The sequence below is a fragment of the Megalobrama amblycephala genome, linkage group LG4, assembly GCF_018812025.1.
Source record: "Megalobrama amblycephala isolate DHTTF-2021 linkage group LG4, ASM1881202v1, whole genome shotgun sequence".
NCBI lineage: Eukaryota > Metazoa > Chordata > Actinopteri > Cypriniformes > Xenocyprididae > Megalobrama > Megalobrama amblycephala.
In genome coordinates, this window is record NC_063047.1 from 13,200,027 (window position 1) to 13,220,857 (window position 20,831).

The following is a 20,831-nucleotide window of genomic DNA, read 5'->3' on the forward strand; positions in this document are numbered from 1 at the left end:
TTCTGTGTCACGGTCACCATCTCTGTCACCTCCTCCAAACTACATTTCCCATCATCCCTCCTTCTACTCACCTGCACTCCTTTAGCAATCACCCAGTCACGATCACCTTCTAATTACTGATCACCACCAGCTGTCACCGATCACCGTCTGCACCAGTTCAAAGAACTTACCACACACACACACACATCTTGTCTAGTCTCCACATTATGTTCTCCTGGATTATTACTCACCTGAAGTCTCCTTACCTGCTGTTCATCTCCTCACCTAAGTCTCCGTGTCCTCTTCCAAGCTCTGTGTGTTCATCCTACAAAGAAAGAAAGGAATTAAGCATTGTCTTTAACTATACTTACAATCTCTCCAGTCTGGAAATCCTTTGCCACCGTGCCTGAGCCCTCAGCCAAAATGGCCGCTGCACCTGTGCCCCTGGGAGTATTTATGGAGTATGAGGGGCGTCTGACTATTGTCCCCGAGTTAAGCCCAGAGATAAATCTGGTCCCCAAACACAGCCTAGTGATGGCTCTAGCCCCTGACCAGGGTCCAGTGACGGCTCCAGCCCCTGACAAGAGTCCAATGAAGGCTCCAGCCCCTGACAAGAGTCCAGTGAAAGCTCCAGCCCCTGAACGCAGTCCAGAGTCCACTCCAGTATGTTCTCCAGAGTCCACTCCGGTATACTCCCCACAGTAAACTCAGAGTCCACTCCAGTGTCGGTTCTAGCCCATTAGTCCGCTGCCATGTCCCTCAGTATCCAGTGACCTCTGAGTCTCCTGTGCTCCCTATACCATCCTGGCTTCCTAAACCAACACCACCCTGGGCTCCTGAGCTGCCTACACCACCATGGGTTCCTGAACTACCTGCTCCGGTATGGCTTCCTGACCTTCCTGCACTGCCATTGCTTCCTGACCTTCCTGCGCTGCCATGGTCCCCCGGCCTGTGCCACCATAGCCCCTATCCTAACCTGCTAGCACCACCCTATTTTCCTGTCTGTCACCTGCCACAGCTCCAGGACGGCCACCCCCCCTTCCAGGTTGGACTCCTTTTGGCGCAAGGCCATGCCTTCCAGGAGGGGGAAGTACTGTTTCTCTGTCAGTTTAAATCTAGACTAAAAACACATCTCTTTAACCTGACATAAACATAACACATTATCTACTTCTATAATTCAAATCATGTAAATTGTTAGGCTGCATAAATTAGGTCAGGCCTCATAAATTAGTCTCTCTCTGTTTATCCCTAGGTTTACCGTAGTCTGCAAGATCCAGGCTGTATCCAGATGAGATGAAGGACCTGCGCCTAGATACAACGACAACGCAGCCCTCAAGTGTCAACTAAACTATCTCCTGCAAAGGCCTCCTTCCTTTTCCTATGTATAGATAAAACGTTATCAAAATGATTCCAGTTCGCATGGAAATGACTAATAATTCTGCATTATGCGGGCCAGACAAGTAATTTGGTGATTTCACTTTGTAAAGAAAGACTAAGCATCTGTGCAGATTCACATTCAAATGTGCATACCTATAAACTAAACAGGTAAATGAATGGCAAGAACGCATTAAAAGTCTTCTGTTTTCAGTTAAAAAGGTGTCATGTAAGCGGCCCCTAAGTTAATAATTAATGATTTTTACAACGGAAGTGATTCAATCAAAAACTTACTTTAGCTTGATAATAATATTTTCCTAGAGCTGCTGTGTAGGAACTGAGGACGAACCAGACAAATAAATCTTCCAGATGATTCGTTCAAACATAACTCCATACAAAACTCATTTTAACACTCCAGATCCCAAATCAACATGGAGGAAATCTAGGTTGTAAAACCTGATGAATGTGTGTGCAAAGGACCAGCCCGCAGCATCACAGACCTCTTGTAGGGATACCCCTATTAAAAGGCTTACAAAGCCACCATACTCCTCCTGATTCGATGCACCACAAATGAAACACCAATGGGTTTCTACCCAAAAACACCATCCAAAGGTGCGTGGTAAGCAGCTAGCTTCTGCAGAAATTCCAACGCTGTACCAACTGGGCAGTAACTGGATCCAGCTGATGATTTCCATCAGTTTCCTTGTGCAGGGAGCTCTGGAGTTAGCGTGGTCTCACAACCTCAGTTGACAGACCTGAGTCTATGAATTAGGCCCCCTCAGAGGCCAAATCCACACTTCCATAACTCTGCTCTCCAGAACTCTTGGGAGTAGAACCATCAGGGAAACTATGTACAGACACAGCCTTAGCCACGTCTGCACCTCCATATGAGCTCCACCACCTCAGGGTGGATTCTCCATTCCCCAGGCCTCAGCCCCTGTCTCGACAGGATGTCTACTCCCTAAATTTGGTGCCCAAGGATGTAGAGCCTGAGTCATAATCACCAGGCAGGTGCCAGGAGAAATGATAACCCGTCCACAGACGCTGAGCAACCATCCATGATCGCTCCCCAGCCCGTGAGGACCCTGGGACAATAACCAAGACTTCTTCCACATAACCAAAGTATGAAGCACTTGCGCGTAACCCTGATAATGCGGAATGGGTTGCCCCTCTAGGAAACCCCTTGGTCTTGAGCCACTCCTGCAAAGGCCAAAAGGCATGCCGTTGGATGCAGCTGCCATCAAACCTAACATTCTCGCAACTGTTTGACAGTGAGTGACTGGCCTAGGTGTCTTGCTCATGGCTGTGAGGATCGAACCAGTAGGAGCAGGAGAAGGACGTGCCTGCATGGTCATTTAATCCCACGCCACACCTGAAAAAGTGGTCCTCTGAAATGGAGAAAGCACACTTTTCGTTGCGCTCAGCCTTAACCCCCCCATACTTTCATGCGGGCAAGGACAACATCTTGATGCCGATCCGCCATCTGCTCACATGTTGAGCCAGAAACATGGGGTGACAAGACTAGGCCAAAAGGAAGAACCCAATACTGGTATGCTTTGTCCCCAAAAGCAACCTGAGCAAATTCCTGAGTTGAAGATGGATGGAATATTGGAGTATGCCTCCAAATTATCTATCGTGACAAACCAGTCCTCAGACAAAATTAGATCTGATTATGTCCCCATTCAACAACCGAATGAACAACCGAACTGACTCCTCTGAAACCCTCATCAGAGGGGACAAGCATCCTAGTGCCACCACTTTTCTGGGCAGACACTGAGATATGGGCTCACCAGAGACCGCTGCATCCCGAAGCACACAAAGTGGTGGTATTGGCAGAACGGCCCCCCTGAGGGCACCAAAGGGAAATGGGCACCGTGTAATGAGGTGTTGACCACTTCCCCACAGAGGGGACTGCCCTCCTGCAGCCTTCTTCAGACCTGCCAACCTTGGAAAATTTTTTTGAGTACCAGTGTGATGGGACGGGGGGTGGGGGACGGGGGGTTGTAATTTTTTACATTTTTGAGAATACAATACACAAAGCACACACACCCATCTTTGTTAATCTAATTTTGACTGTTAAAGTTTTTTTTAATTTGACACAATTAAAAATTTTACTACACCTGCTCAAAAGCATTTTTTTAATACATGATTAATCTTGCATTGCATAATGTGTTCTTATACAAACTGACAACCACAAGTGAATCGCATTCATATATTTAATATGGACTAAAATTTTTTGTTTGCAATTTCAAGAAGGCTATATTTACATAGGCCTACAACTAACCTGACAGTTGAGTCGTTTATACAGGTTTTGTAATGAAAACTAGTCTACAATTAAGAAACCCTTAGAAAACAGTAAACATTGAGTTTACATGTGATTCATTTCAAATACTTAATTTATTATTACAATATCCAAATATGATACTAAATCCCAAAGAAAAAAAAAGGGTTTCTATTTGTAGCGTGCTGTCTTTGAATTATAAACAAGATAAACATCCGCTGAATAAAGGTTAGCCAATACAAACATATTTATAGAAAACAGTTGACAATGAATAGAAAGGACCAATAAGAGCAAACGAATCGAGTATTCAAGAATATCAAGAAGTTAGTCCGACATATAACGAGGGGTTGTGTTAACTAAAGCGTCCGTCATTTACCGAATATTAAAAACACGGATGGATAATTCAAAATGTTTTCTGACAAAAAATAACACAAGCAAGAACAAATTTTAAACCAAGCACGGCAATTTTCATTTTACCTCTCTGTGTGCGCGCGCGTTTGTGTTTATGAGAGAGAGCTCGCGAACAGCATTGAAACAGCGGTCATTTTAAATGCATAAGTAACTAATGTGCTGGTTTTCATACAAAATAAGTAGGCTATGTAACATAATTAGTTACTTTAGTTAGTAATAACACAATAATGCAACACATGTAGGCTATACGTTTCTGAACACTGAGAATAAATAAATAAACGCCTGTTTCTCCAGACTCGCGCTTGTCAGTCAGTCACACATCACAACATTTTCATAATCAGCGATTTCAATTTTATTTAGATTTGTTGTTCAACATTACTTGTGCATTTTATACCCGTTTACCTTAAGAAGTTAAAAAACCGTGAGTGTGCTGTCCTCGCTTGAGAATTCAGTCACTGAGACGGCGGGAGTGGAAGGAGGGATTGAGCGTGATTTTGTGTTGCTGTCGATTTGCAGTCTCTTTTTATTGATAGGCCGTACGCATTTGTCAATCATCCCCGCTTGCTATTTGGGGAAATAAACCCAGCGCTGATTGGTCGAACTCTTTTGCTGGATTTGAGTACTAGTCGTGCACAGAGGAGTCACCGGGTTTTTGCGTAGTATAGAGTGACAAATCGTACCAGCGTACTTTGAGGTCAAAATGCGTACCTGGTACGCAAAATGCGTACATGTTGGCAGGTCTGCCTTCTTGGAGATAATGATGGTCCTCAGATCCATTTTAACCCCAGGAGACTTATACAAAGAGAATCAGCCCCTCAAGACTGGTCTCTGGCATATCTCGAGTAGCCAGTTCGGTGCCCTGAAGCGGATGACCGGCTACTAGAACTAGAAACTAGAACTCGCTGGAGACTAGTGTTGCACGATATACCGGTACTAGAAAGGTATCACGATACCCTGCTTTTAAAAACGGTCTGGTTCTTCATTTTATTAGTACCGGTACTTTGAGTGCCAGCTGTATTTCCTAATGTGCGAAAGCAGGGGGCAGTGTGCGTGCAGCGCACACTGCCCCCTGCTTTTCTGGTGACGAGGTATGGTTGCAAATACAGGTGCTCTTGCAGACCGACCACAAATTGTTGAGAAAGCAGATGCACAAAGCGAAATATGGCATTATTTTGCTTACATTGCCGACAGCCAGGGCAAGCCCACGGACACCACAAAGCCCATCTGCAAAAGATGTTACAAAATAATACAAGCGAAGGGAGTCAAAAGCATCTTGCCATCAAACATCCCGATTTGGAAAAAGAATTTAAAGAGCGGCAGGTTAGTGTGATACCAGCATTATGTTTATGCTCTCAAACATTAAATGAGTGTTATTTATTTATTTTACTCGTGCAAGCAGATCTCCGCAAAGAGGTGTATTATTGAGTCTTAGTTTAATAAGTGATATCTGGTTGCAAAAATAAAATTAATTTAAAAATATATAAATATGTGAAGGGTATATACAGTTATTTTAAACCAATTTATGCTTTAATAACATTGCTCTAATTATTTACAGTAATATAATTTTTACAATAATCTTACTGTCAAAAACACCTAAATGTATGTATACATATATATATATATAAAAAGCGTAACAGCAAATAATTTACAATTTTACTGAGCATGAAAATAATAAAAATATATATATTAAATCTAACTCTAACTTCACGGCAATGAAGCTCAAATCCAGAATTATCAGCCTGCACACTGGTGAAGAAAGAAGTTCTGTCATATGTTATTTATTTACTTTTCCTGCTGTTTTAGGTTTTTGCCATAGTATCATTTAAGTATCGGTATCGTGATATTTAAGTTGGGTATCGTATCGAAGTCAAAATTTTGGTATCGTACCAACACTACTGGAGACCACTGCGCCCTGAAGCACACAAGGTGGCGGCGTTGGCAGAACAGCCCCTGATAGCAGCAAAGGGAAATGGGCAATGTATAGTGAGGTGTTAACCACTTTCCCCCAGAGGCCAAGAGAACCAGCCTCTCAAGATTGCTCTCTCTTTTACTCAAGCAACCAATCTGGTGTCCTGAAGTGGCGAACTGGCAGGAAACAGCCAAATTGATTGCCGTGAGACCCTCCGTAGAGGGGGCAAGCATCCCAGTGCTCATGTTTCCGGCCAGACACTGAGATATGGGCTCAATGGAGACCACTGCGTCCCGAAGCATACGAGGTGGCGGGATTGGCAGAATGGTCCCCTGAGGGCACCGAAAGGAAATGAGCACAATGAGGGGTCGAACAACTTCCACCCAGAGGGGAGTGCCCTCACGCAGCCTTCTTGGAGATAATGACAGTACTCAGATCCATCTTACCCCGAAAAGACTTCGTACTAAGAGAACCAGCCTCTCGAGACTGGGCTCTGGCATAACTTGAGTTGTCAATTTGGTGCCCTGAAACAGGAGACCGGCAAGGAACAACCTAACTAGAACTTGCTGGGGACCTGTACGCCCCAAAACACTGAGGTGGCGGGGTTGGCAGAATTGCCCTCTGAGGGCACTGAAGGGAGATATCCACAGTGAAATGCAGTGTAATCCATTTCCCCTCAGAGGTCCGACACCACTGATGTCGGAACCTCTTTGCTGAAGCCTTCTTTGCGATAACAACAGTCTTACACAGAGGAGACTTCAGCTAATAGCACCGAAGGGAGATGGGCACCGTATGATGAGGTGTTATCCATTTTCCCCTGGGAATTCACCATTCAATTCCTCAGAATTAAATGCAGCCAAAATCAACCAGACAAGTAAACATGGTCTAGACTAAAGACTAATTTTCCCAAAATCAGATAAGTAATTGTCATTTAATTCCTCAAAATGAAATGCAGCCAAATATCAACCAGACAAGTAAAAACGTTCTGGATGAGAAGCTGAATATAGTGTATTAATACAGACATCTAACTTCTGAAAAGTATTTACCATTTAATTCCTCAAAAATTAAATGCAGCCATATCAACCAAACAAGTAAATATGGTCTGGATGAGAGGCTGGATACAGTATTTTCATACAAACATACACTTTTCAAAGCAGACAATATTTAATTTAATTCTCAAATTAAATGCAGCCAGGAAACAAACAGACAAGAATACATGGCTGAATGACAGGCTAAATAAATTAGATACAAAAAGAATTTTAGCTCATAATAGTTTGCAAGCGATAATAGAGACAAGAGAGAAAGGGAAACTCCCGTCTGCTCAGTTCCCTCCGAGATCCGAGCCACTATATTCTTTCTTGCAGACCAGTAATCTGCGCGCCGAGGCAAACGCAAGATCCGATCCTTGCATTAGACTTTTATTCCTTCGAGAATAAAGCCAACAGGAGCGGAGCTAAAAACTTCTGATAGTGCATGCTTTTCTTTACACCTCGGGACATTTTTTATGAATGAACACTGTCAGCCCCAATGAGAGCTGACGTGCATGCTCCACTCCAAGCAAACAACACATAAATCATGTGTATCCCCACTCGTAACATAGCGAGTGCAGGGAGGAACACATAATTCAAACCGCTGTTTGCTCACATTATACTCCTGTCTAGATAAATATATGCTTGTGGACAAACAAAAATAAATAGACAAAGACAATTTCACACAGAGTGCTTGCAGAAGGCACAGAAGCTGACATTGTTTGGTCTGGGTGCGCTTTATAGCTTCCTGGTCACGGTGTCAGCCACCTTCCATCATGCCATTGGACTGATTTCACAGGTGCTTCATGACGCAATCAATGACTCCTTGAAAGGGAACTGTCATTTGCGGCTCCATCCAGTCTCCAAAGACTCCAAGCTAAGTACTTTATGGCCTTGCAAGCTTGTAAAAGTCACCCTAGCTAAGGAAGATGGTGTCAAACTGAATCAGTTTGTAAAAGACGGATTTGTTTGAAGAAGGCACAGCGCGAGCCCTACCAAGATAACGGCTGATGTTTGCTTGATCCCCGAAACACAGATAGAAAACAAACCTTCTTCTGAGTGACCTCTGAATAACACTGACTTGAAATCCACAGAAAAAACCTACAGAGACTGTTTTTACAAATAAACTGCATCAAAGTGTTCCAAAACAATTCTAAATGGACTTATCAAACATCATTCAACTGCATAATTCTATATCATGTCTACACATTATACATGTGACCAGTTATAACTTTTGTTATAACCAGTTATAACCATTGTTATAACTATTGAATGGTTGATTGAAAGTGTGCCTTGTTTGGTATGAATGTAAATCTCTATTCATAATTAAAATTTTGGCTTGAATGAAATCTGTGTAAAATGTATTCTTTTTAGAGAAATCATGTCTAAACTGTACTTTCTGTATTCTCTGCTGAGAGCGGGAAAGGTAAGAGACCACAGATAACATTTAATTTATGATCAGGGGAGGAGAAAAGCCACCTTTGAAACAAAGACGATACCTAATTGGTCAGAACTCCTCAAAAAGATTGGACAAGCACCTCAGTTTAAATATTCAGTACACAATGACAATTTACACAGACAGACCAAAAAGACAGACAAAGAAAAGACAATGAGCAGACGATAAAGAGCAGACGACTTGATCAAGGCAGATCAAGATCAGATGAAAATAGGAACAGCTTCATTCAAGCCATCCAACTTACTCTCGTCTCACTCACTTACTTTCCTTTCTTTCACTTAGTTTTCTTTCTTTTCCGTTGAGAGTCTCGTGTTCTAAGTTAAGTTTTGCTGCAAAGTTTAATCAATGACTCTACAGTCTTTGCCATCTCAAAACTTCAAACTTTAGCCACAAGGGAGACTCCACTCCTCCGCCAGCACACCAGAACATGATTGGCTTCCCACGACATCAATCAGGACCTGAAAAGACCTGCAGCGAATCAAAAGAACCTGGGAAACACTTTTCTCCAAGCCAAGGATGCCAACAAAGGAAATCCCATTTAAAGACACAAATGACAAATGCAAGTAACTCCAGATTCTATCTGACCTGGTGCATTGATGTAAAGTTTAATAACCTGCCTAAGAAGCGATAGTTGCAATATTGCTAGAAACCTGGGATTTCATCATTTCAAACTCATTCTTTCCTCATTCCTTTCTTTCTGCAACTTGTGCGAATGTGTGCGTGCATTGTGTTAGATTTTATTTTGTGTTAGAATAATCAATAAAGTCTCATTTATATAATATATAAATGAAGATGACTTGACTTGACCTGTTACAGTCATCAGCTCTGTCACCTCCTCCAAACTATATTTCCCATCATTCCTCCTACTCACCTGCACCCCTTCAGCAATCACCCAGTCTTGATCACCTTCTAATTACTGATCACCACCAGTGGTCACTGATCACTGTTTGCACCAGTTAAAAGAAATCACCACCACACACATCTTGTCTAATCTCATCTATGACCCACCTTATGTTCTCCTGGATTGTTACTCACCTGAAGTCTCCTTACCTGCTGTTTGTCTCCTCACCCAAGTCTCCTATTTCCAAGTACCCGATCTCCAGTCTCCAGCTCCTTGTCTCCAGTCTCCAGTTCCGTGCCCTCTTCCAAGCTTTGTCCTACAAAGAAAGAAAGGAAAGTGTTTATGATATATTCATCAGTGACTGAAAACATGTGTGTGTGTGTGTGTGTATGTGTATGTGTGTGTGTGTGTGTGTGTGTAGCAACTTACCTGTCTGTTATTCTCCTGCTGCATCGTCAAACCAGTTCATCCATCTTCATTTCTATATCTGCTGTGCTCAATAAAGCATTGTCTTTAATTATACTTACCATCTCTCCAGTCTGTGTTTCCTGACATTCTGTGAGGATATGAATGTTTTTACAATTATATAGTAAAAATGACATGAAGTGAACACACCATGTGGAACCACTTCACACACCTCCCTCTCTTGAAGGGCCCTTTCTGAAATGTTAGTTCACCTAAAAAATAAAACTGCATAAAGACATTAGAAATCCATATCAATCAAGCCATTTAATCAAAGTCTTCTGATGAGACACAGTAGCTTTATATGATGAACAGATTTAATTCAGTCCTTTATTCACAACAAACATTCATCGACGCACGTACATAAAGCACACCAAATATGGTGAACAATCTCATTCTATGTTCTCTAATTTTACACAAATTGTCATGTTGGCTGCATTTGTTAAACTCACAATTCAAGCTACTGTAAAAAAATATCAAACAAATGTTTTTTTCTTTTTTAATTTATTTTAACTATAAATTTATCAAATTACAAACCAACATTTGGTCCCAAACTAGCAACACCTAGTGGGTAACAGTAACAGTGTTTTGTTATTTATTCATTCATTTATTTAAGTCTATTCAATTTTGTTTTGTTTATTGCTACAAAATTGTTAAATCACCAAAGAGTTTCAGGAAAGGAATTCAGAAAGACAACAAAAAACTAATAATTAGTTTGTCCTGACATTGAAAATTATATTTAGGCATTTTCTTTCAATGACCATTTGAAGAGAAAGTATAACAGCATTTCTGGCTTATTTTGTACCCTATTTATGGAATGTGTCAAATATATATTCTCTTTATTATATTAAGGAACTATATCCACCTGTATAGTTATGCTGATTGAAGATTTACTTGACTTACCGACTTGTCCTTGGATATTTTCTTGAAGACGATCTGTTTGGGGCTCATTGTTGTTTAGAGACTTGAACACATAAACAAACAAACAAACAAACCAATAAATGAATGCTTAGATTAATGTCAAGCCATTATGCAATGTAAACCTGACTGCAATCATAGCATGTGAGTCACTTTAAGCTATACATCACAATAATATTCTTCATATGTCATCAAGTAAACCTGCAGTCTTAATCAAGGCTTTACAATATTACAATGACTTCATAACTGACAGATTATTCTTACATAACAGTGACATAAAACTAACATTACTCATTTGTATACCCCATGTCCCACATAAAACCCAACAGTGGGTCCTTTAAATTCTACGCGCGTTATGAAATTCATACCTGGCAGTGATGATTCGACTAATTTGTGAGGTCTGTGGCTTGAGGACAGAGAGAGCAGTGACCTGTGGGAAGGAGATGGTATTTGTACCCAGGATGTGTATTGCCCAACTAATTAGGTTAGAGAGGGTTATAGCTCAAATCTCCTTCACCCATTGTCAAGCTTTCTAAATAGACAGACGGATATGGGTAGATAGCTAGCTGTGCTTTCTGCAGGTGCTATACTTGCCTGAGCGGATTGGGTTGGTTTGCTTTTGTCAGCAATGGGGGAGATTAGTAGGCACTGACACTCTGGGCACAAGGAGCAACACTTTATTTATCAGGGCCAAGTCACGTGCTGAGAACTGTGGACTCTATATTGGGCTTTGTGTGTAAACAACTTACGTTTGCTGAAGATTCCAGAAAAATCATGCAAGTTTCAGGAAAAGCTGAGGCAGATTTCAAAACCAGTTGTTTATAGGCTGAGATACAGCTTGTATATTCCAAAATCAGAGTAATTGTAAAAAAATACAAAAATAGAATTAGAATTTTATACAGTCTATAAAAAATGCATTTACAAATTGTAATAATAATAAACAATAAATAATCAATGTAATCGATCAAATAAACAATGTAAATAAAAGTCTTAGTAAGAGTATATTATACTTACAGTATACACTATTGGGCAGAAGTGTTTGTCATAAAAAGAAATAAAACTCTGTGAAACTATACTTGATGGTCCCCTTTAGACATTCTACTAACTATAAATAAGTAACTTTGCAACTACATGTCAACTAGCAGTCATTAATGTATTAGTATACTGTCTGGTTAATAACTGCTAATGCTTTATTTTGATGTCCCTCCAACAGAAATTATAGATAGACTGTAATTATAGACTATAAGTAATTTTGCAACTACATCAACTTATTCTACTAACCTGAAACCTAAAACCTAACTCTAACCTAACAGTCTACTCTAATGAGAGTTAGTAGACAAGTTACTTGTAGTAAAATGTCTGAAGTGGACATACTCATGGAAATATAGAACTGTTTTAATACTCACATAGAGATTTAATCAAAGGATAATAATCAAAGGCAATGCTCAGAGGTAATAATCATTGATAGTGCCTCAATTATAATCCCAGACTGTCAGTGTCAGCAGTGTAAAACCCTAGGAAGCTGAGGAGGGATTACTGCCATGAAAGAGATGATGTAATTGTTATTTCACTTGGGATTACTTCCAACCATAGTCTTTGTGCACATACGTTCATGAAACCAAGCACAGATTGAAATAAATAATCTAAGAATGCACATATGAAGCATACATACGTTTAAATTATGTATACAGTTTACAAAAAGAGAGTTGGCAATGCATCCTGTAATGTATATTTCTCATGATTACTTTATGAATTTTAAAAGATTTTTAAAAAGAATTCCAGTGCGTGGTCCATTGTGTTAGGTTTTCATTCTGTTTTATGGACTTTTAGTTTGTATCACCTTTGTTCTGTTCTTCTTTTCTTTTGTTCCCTACATTCCTGCCCTTCATTTGTTGTCATGGTTACTGATTATGTTGGACACCTGGTTCTGGTTACATTTGTCATTTAGTCCTGTCAGGGACAGATTATGACACTGGCTGCATCCGAAAACTGGAAAATGCTCCCTTCGGAGAACACATTTCAAGGTAGGAAGGCTTTAAGGCACGTCCGAATCCAATGTTAGCTTCACTTCCCGTTTCCTGAGATACCTTCCTATGATCAATTTTTGAAGGCAACATAGATGTATCCTTCGCTGCCTTTGATATCCCACAATCCTGTGCGTTCCATTCTGTGACAGTTAAGATATAAAAATAAAGATGGCATCCGAAAGTTGCGTTTGATGGTCAGTTTGTGTGTAAATGTGCGTTTTTGGACAACATTTTCCACTTCTGATGTCATTTCAATCATGACAACTCTTGGAGTGAATAGATTCAACCAGCATTTTATTAGCATGGAGCATGGAATGTACATAGGCTTGATTTTGGCGGACGAGATCTGCTTATGCTGCTGCTGCTGCTGCTGAGCAAATATATAATTGTTCAGCTTAGTCAAAAATAACAAGAAAGGAAAGGCTGCTGCAGAATGATAGAACCCCCCCCATAGCAGATCTCTACAGGTGGCGCTGGGGAGGAGGTGGGATTATAAGAGTTCTCATATTGTGCGGCGTGCTGATCGCAGCTAGGATACGGTATAAATAAAGCCACGTAAATGAGTTAGTACCTCCGATTTGTTGTTGTCGCAGTACTGAAAGAACCAATCAGTGATTGGATAGAGTTTCATGACTGAACTTTATATTTCTTGTGAGAAATTACTACTGTAGTAATTAAATATTTTAGTTCTCACCAAAGCTTGCGCTGTTTTGCTGTAGATCATTAAACTGTTATGCTGCCTCAGAAATCTGTCTGAAATCCGAAAGTTTCGTGAGGTGCCTTCATGCACAAACGCTGCCTCACTAGTCATTGCCTGGTAAGGCAGCGAGGCAACAAGACAGCTGCCTAGGTTTTCGAATGCATGCCCCGAGCACGGACCTGTCTCTTATTAGTTTGTATTTTAATTTTGACATTTAGGTTTAATTTATTTTTTAATTTCAGTTCTAGCATTTGTTTAGTTTTTATTTAATTCCAGTTAATAATTTTAGTGCTTCAACTTGTTTATTTCAATTTATTTCACTTTATTTGGGATGTTCATAACCATTACGTGACAATAAGACGTTTGACCAATAGACTGTTAAACGGTTTAAAAAGTAATTTAAGTAATTTTTAAAGGTGAATTGTTCAAAATATTTTAAAACATTTGCTGCATTAAAGCAAAACCGCATCCACACAACATACATCAATCATGAATTATCTGTAGTCATCAGAGCTCATGCAGCCGCCCTGGAGAAACTGCAACACTATAATCAGCCATCTGCTTGCGAATTGATGGTATACTTTGATGGTATACACTGCTTCAAGTCAGATGCTGATCGGTCTGCGCTGTGCCACATGAAGTCAAACACACCTTATGAATTAGCTGTCCTCAGACAGTGTGGTCCGCCAAGTAATTTTCCAATACCATTTTATATAATTCTCCTTCGTAAAGAAAACTTCTTGGGTTACGACTATAACCCTGGTTCCCTGAGAACAGGAACGAGACACTGCGTCCTGAGACACTTGGGGGAACGCCTCCACGTGACTGGTATCTGAAGCAACTGTAAAACCATGACAATCCTTTTTGTCCAGTGACAGCCTATGACGTCATACTAGTGTGACCAGAAAGTATATAAGGGGCGCCTAGAGAACATGTCATCCACTTCAGGGACTGAACAGGCAGCCAGGAGGCATGTCTACCAGAGATGGAAACTCGAGTCTGTGACTTGGACTCAAGTTGCACTTAAGTGGCAAAAATAAACGACTTGCGACTTGACTTTGACTCTTGAACTACTAACCCAAGACTTGACTAAGACTTGAAGACAGAGACTTGTGAAAAATACAAGTCTTTTGGCATGACATTCCTGATTACGTTCTCTATTTACTACCCCACGTGATGGCATGAAACACCACATTTTACTATCCATTCATTCCTGAATATGTGCTGCAGCAGCAGCAAATATCACAAATCATCTCTAAGCACACCAAGCCATCAAGTGTGTGACGCATCTGACCTTGCGATAAACTTTGTCATTTAATTTGAAAAGCAATCAATTAATCCGAAGGGAAGCTGTGGTGTTGCACAGTTGCAGAGACTTGCTTGTCATCCATTTTCAAGAAGTACATGTCCTTTTTTTTTTTTTTTTTTTGATAATGCATATAATATCCAGATGTTAAATTGTATTTGGATTGGACGAACACTTCCATATGCATTTTATGACCCTCTCCGTCCGACTCATTTCCACAGATCGGTTTGCTAAGTCGCAGTGCATTATTATATTGCCTTATCACAAACGAGACACAGATGGAAATGTTGTTCATTGTTTTGTTTACTGTAACACTTGTCTATACATAGGTTTTGTTACCACCGGCGTTCACTGGAAGACTACATTTTCCAGCATTGCTTGAGAGCTACAACAATTTACGGCAACTCAAATAGCTCAAAATACAGAAAGTAATAGAAATTATTTAAGTAGTATTTTGTGTGCTTTATTAGACAATTTTGAAGAAAAAGTAATATGTTTTGATATTTAAATACAGTGTTAATTACAATAACAACTAGCTGAAAAAAATATATATATTGATAAAAATAGAACAACGACTTGACTTGAGACTTCACTTGGACCCCTAAAGACTTTATACTTGACTTGACTTGGACCTCAAAGACTTGAGACTTGACTTGGACTTGGACCTCAAAGACTTGAGACTTGACTTGGACTTGACCGCAGGGACTTGTGAACATGTCTGATATCTACAAGACACAGTGTCTCATTCCCTGTTCTCAGGGAACCAGGGTTACAGTTGTAACCCAAGACATTCCCTTTTGAAAGGGAACTTACACTGTGTCTTGACTCCTGAGACACTTGGGAAAGAAATACCCACGCTGCCATGCTGAGGGGAGTGCATGCATAAAATGGTGATATTCATTCTAAATGCTACCCACTATATTAAGACCTCACAAAACGACTCTCAGAGTAGAGGAGGCGCATAGTAAGGGTGTCACGATGACCTTCCCTAATAATGGAAGCTCCAGGGCCCTAGTTAAATTGCCCCTATATAAAATCTAATCTGCAATATTATGAATAAATGCCCCCTTTATTCCTTTCTATAGGGAGCTGAGGTCATTGAATTTATAACAGCTCTTGCCAATGGTGAGGCAACCTACAAAGCTCAACCTGTGACTTCAAAGAGCGGAGGCCTTAAAGGTGCTAAAGAGGATGTTTTGTTTTATACATTTTTGCAATATTACTTGAAACTGTCTTTACTAACTGATAAAAGACTATTTATTAGGTGCACTGAAAGGAATAATATTAATATACATCATCTGTGCATGAGGTAGGGCCTTAAAAACATCAGCCAATTGTTTACGTGATCAACGATTGGCCCTCTGGCTTGTCAATCACTGCCGTGACGTTCCTTGTGAGAGACGTGCGCGGATTGGCCCTCTGGCTTGTCAATCACTGCCATGAGGTTCCTTGTGAGAGACTCTACGATCCTGTGCCGCCTGTCCTGTCCTGACCTTTGTATACTGACCTGTGATTGATATCTGCCAGCCCTGACACTCTGCTTGTTCCTGACTATGATTCTGCCTGTTCCTTGCTGTACCTGTTTGCTGTTATCTGACCCCTTCCTGTACGACCACGCTCACCTTTTAATAAACCTGCATTTGGATCTTACCTTGAGTCCCGCTCCGTGACAGAAGACTTCGCCACATCAAGATCCAGCAGCTTTTCTGAGCATGCCTCAGCATGGATCCAGCATGGTGTCTCGTCAGCCTGCGTCAAGGTGATTGTACCCTCGAGGTACATATTCAGAAATTTTTGGATATTGCCTACCTATCTGATCTGCCGGACTGTGCCCTCATGGACTTTTTTTTGTTATGGATTAAATGAACCATTAAAGGACTATTTGCTTACCAATGGTCCCCGAGGGTCGTTCGTGGAATTCCTGGACTTTGCCCTGTTAACTGATGGTTCACATTTTACTGTGGGTGTCGCTGAGGATTCAGACACCATGGTAAATCATGTAATGGCCGCCGGACGCTTCGCTCTCAAGCCTGCCGGACGCTTTGCTCTCAAGCCTGCCGGACGCTTCGCACGTGAGCTCGCTGGTTGCAACGCCCTCAAGGTCGCCTGTTGCAACGCACTCAAATTCACCGGTTGCAACGCACTCAAGAGCCCTGGACGCGAAGGACAAGATGGCTGCTTTGCCAGTGCCCACGGACAAGATGGCCGCCCCTTCGGTGCCCACGGAGGTAGGGGACGTTCCAGCCATTGAGTCCGCTCCAGAACCCGCTTCAGCCAGTGAGTCTGCTCCACAACCCGCTCCAACCGGTGAACCATCGCCTCACTCTCGGAAGAGGAGGAGGAGGAGGAGGAGGAGGAAGAAGCCTTCTTCCATTCATCTAGGCTCGGAAGCCTTTCAAGAGGCCGCTGGGAGTCCGGAGACCACTCCAGAGGTCTATCCTACTCTGCCCAGGCGCCTCGCACTGCCAGCGCCGCCCAAGCTTCTAGCCCTGCCAGCGTCGCCTAAGCTACTTGCTCTGCCAGCACCGCCCAAGCTTCTAGCCCTGCCAGCGCCGCCCAAGCTTCTTGCTCTGCCAGCGCCACTCAGGCGTCTTGCCCTGCCAGCATTGCCCAAATGCCTGGCCCTGCCGGCGCCACCCAAACCCCTTGCCCACGAACCCACTACGTACCCCGTTGAAATCCCCAAGAACTTTTTTTTGGGGGGGGGGGGCAGTATACCCAAGGGTGGGGAGCTTGTGGGTGGGGACCATGCCCGGCCACCATTGGACTGCAACTTATTATGGCCATTAATGGACTCTGACCCGCCGTGGTCATCTATGGACTCTAACCTGCCGTGGTTGCCCAAGCCACCTAACCTGCCGTGGTTGCCTAAACCACCTGACCTGCCGTGGTTGCCTAAACCACCTGAACTGCCATGGCTGCCTGAGCCACCTGACCTGCCGTGGCCGCCTGAACCACCTGACCTGCCGTGGCTGCCTGAACCACCTGACCTACCGTGGCCGCCTGAACCACCTGACCCACCGTGGCCGCCCGAGGCTCCTGACCCTCCATGGCTGCCCAGGTTCCTGGATCTGCATTGGGGACCTCGTTCCTGTCGACATGCCAGTCTCCAATGCACCCAACCCCCCTCCCTAGCTGTTCCTTTTACGCCGCGAGGACGCGCCTTCCGGGAGGGGGCGTTATTTCACGATCACGTCTGTTCCTGTCACATCCCGGACTACATTTCCCATGATCCTCCATTGCTTATTACCTGCACTCACTTCACAATCACTCCACACTAATCACCACACCCAGCTGCCACACATTACTTGGACTATAAAAGACTCATACACACACCACCTCACCGCAAAGTCTTGTTGCCTCTGTGTACAATTCCAAGCGTTTATATCTTGTCTGCCTGTCTGTTTCCCGTCTACGATCCTGTGCCGCCTGTCCTGTCCTGACCTTTGCTTTGTATACTGACCTGTGATTGATATCTGCCAGCCCTGACCCTCTGCTTGTTCCTGATTACGATTCTGCCTATTCCTTGCTGTACCTGTTTGCTGTTATCTGACCCCTGCCTGTACGACCACGCTCACCTTTTAATAAAGCTGCATTTGGATCTTACCTTGGGTCCCGCTCCGTTACAGTCTCCCTCTCAGTGGTCAATTCTGAAATGTGTTTAAAAATGAATCTCAGCAAATACTTGCCACAAAGATATGAGAGACATGTCTACATAATGCTTAGAATGTCTACTTTTAAATGAAGTCAAATCAAAATCAACCCTGGTGAAAACAATGTATGCTAAGTATACTTGCAACCAGACTAATTATCAGTATATTTCAAGTGTTAATGATTAATAACTTAAAGTGTGCTATTTTGAAACAACTCATTTTGTACTAAGTATATTTTAGTTGTAATTAAATTGTATAAAAACACAACTTTAAGTATATTTAGTGTACTTTTGTGTGCTAAATTGGAACAACTTCAAGTTTACTTAGTACACTTTAAGTATATGCCTGTGTAGAGACTAATTACATGCTTGATCAGTGATATTAAAGTATACTTTATTTGTGTTATAAGTATATTTTATTTGTGATTAAATACACTTTGTTATTACTTATACTTTGTATAATATAGTCAGCATTTGAAGTGGATCAAAACCTTTAATCAAAGTTGTCCTAAAACCTTCTACTTAGGACAACTTTGCTTAACTTTTTTGATCCACTTCAAATGTTGACTACTGTACTTTGAATTACATAATCTCACACAATACAGTATTATAATTGTGCTACCATTTAAATACCGTTTAACAAATTACTTAGGTGACATTTTCCCAAAGTTGAATGCATTTGTTTTCAAGGCCATTAAAATAAATAAAATGTAACAACACCACTAATGAAGAGACATATTTCATTAACAAATCCAATGGTTTTTATTTAAACTTAACATGGTTTTAGCAAAATATACCATGTTTTTCATTAAAGAAAAAAAAATATTAGACCAATGGTGACCCTCTGTAGGGGATCTACATAATTTTATTTGAAGGAGACTTTACATGCGCGCGAAGAGTGAAGAGAGAACTGTGAGACGGTGAAATGAGCTGTGATGCACTGATGGAAAATGCGTTGATTTTTCGGGTAGTTTTTAGTGTCAAAGTTATGTTTAGACCCGTGACACGCATTACAGATGCATGAAGTTGTTTTTAAGTCTCCGTTCGCGTTAACGAGTTGTTTATTGAATGTGACGCAACAAGTTTTCCGTCGTGTCTATGTGTGTGCGTGAAGCTGAAAAGGCCTACTAACGGTTAACAAGTGATTCGCTGTAGGAGTTGAATACTCTCGTGTTTTCTTTGAGTTTAAATGGTTTTTGTTTCATTTGTTCAAACGAACTTGAAACAGTGAACGCTGCTACTGATCGTGTGAAAAGGATTCGTTGAGTCGTCGGATAGGGCCGTGTGTTCTTCGTCTTCTCAATACGCTTCCATCAGCTGGGATTGCGGCCTCATTGGATCAAGCTGCTGTCGTCAGGATCGCGGGTACAATCGCTGTGGGTTATTGAGTGAAGAGACATTGGACACCATTCAGCACCTTGTCCACGAACTAAGAGTGGTGATGTACATTATTTTCTTCGTTTTCTTCTGAACTCTGGTAAGCAAACCATTGTTTTCTTTCCGTGAGTGAACAGAACTGAACTTTTGAATCGCACAATTGTCATTATTGGAACTGTGAATAGTGGATTTACCTGCAAAGGGATTCATAAACTTTCTTCTGTGCGCATTCTTGAACGTTTTGATTCGTGAATTCAGGAATGGACAGAGTATAACTTTTCCATTTTTTTTGCCCTGGATTTTTGATTTGGATTTTTGAACTTTTTGTGCTGAATTGGAGTGAATTTAAAGGTGCTAAAGAGGATGTTTTGTTTTATACATTTTTGCAATATTACTTGAAACTGTCTTTACTAACTGATAAAAGACAGTTTTTAATATACATCATCTGTGCACGAGGTAGGGCCTTAAAAACATCAGCCAACGATTGGCCCTCTGGCTTGTCATTCACTGCCGTGACGTTCCTTGTGAGAGACGAGCACGGCTGCGCTCTCCATTAACTTTCTGAGTTTTCTGCATACATAAACACACTTCAGGTGGCTGCCGTGTAACCAATAAATCCTGAAGCCCACCTCACCACATCTTGAGCATTATATATTGCAACACGATAGGCATCACACAAACAACTAACAGTTTAGTTGTACAAAGACTAAAAGCATTGGGTGGGAGGACTAAGATCCTGTCGCTCACTCATTCTTCCTTAGTAAAGTGTTTAAAATCCCCCCCATAAGGCGGTGGCATATTCCCCTCTGCCACACTCTATACACAAATACAAATTACACATTATATACCATCTTCTGATGAGCTTCTCATTATTGTGTCTGGTGGTTGCTTACACAGAGGCAGTTGACTGCAGAAACTCGTGAAGAACAGCATCTGTTAACAGAATATACCAAAGATATGAGGTCAGACAGCATGTTCAACTTTTTATTCACGTTTACAATAGTCTGTCTATATCCTACATTGAACCAATACTATTTTTGAACAGTAAAAGAGGATTAGCAGCAGGGAATTGTATCAGTATGGCATGTCGATATTGTTTTTGGTACATCC

General features: G+C 41.6%; 1 protein-coding gene across 3 annotated transcripts in view; it reads right to left on the bottom strand.

The window, feature by feature from the left end:
* The window catches only part of saga (S-antigen; retina and pineal gland (arrestin) a), a 26,441-nt gene extending 15,008 nt beyond the window's left edge, over positions 1 to 11,433 (bottom strand). Inside the window, exons 1-2 of one of the 3 annotated variants that reach the window (XM_048187627.1) lie at positions 11,028 to 11,433; positions 10,645 to 10,705 (exon numbers count right to left, since the gene is read on the bottom strand). In XM_048187627.1, the coding sequence (XP_048043584.1) occupies positions 10,645 to 10,692 (48 nt within the window). In that variant the 5' untranslated portion in view covers positions 10,693 to 10,705; positions 11,028 to 11,433. The remainder of the gene's footprint in view (positions 1 to 10,644; positions 10,706 to 11,027) is intronic. The other 2 variants (XM_048187626.1, XM_048187625.1) reach the window with 2 other exon arrangements.
* Positions 11,434 to 20,831: the final 9,398 nt, after the last annotated feature.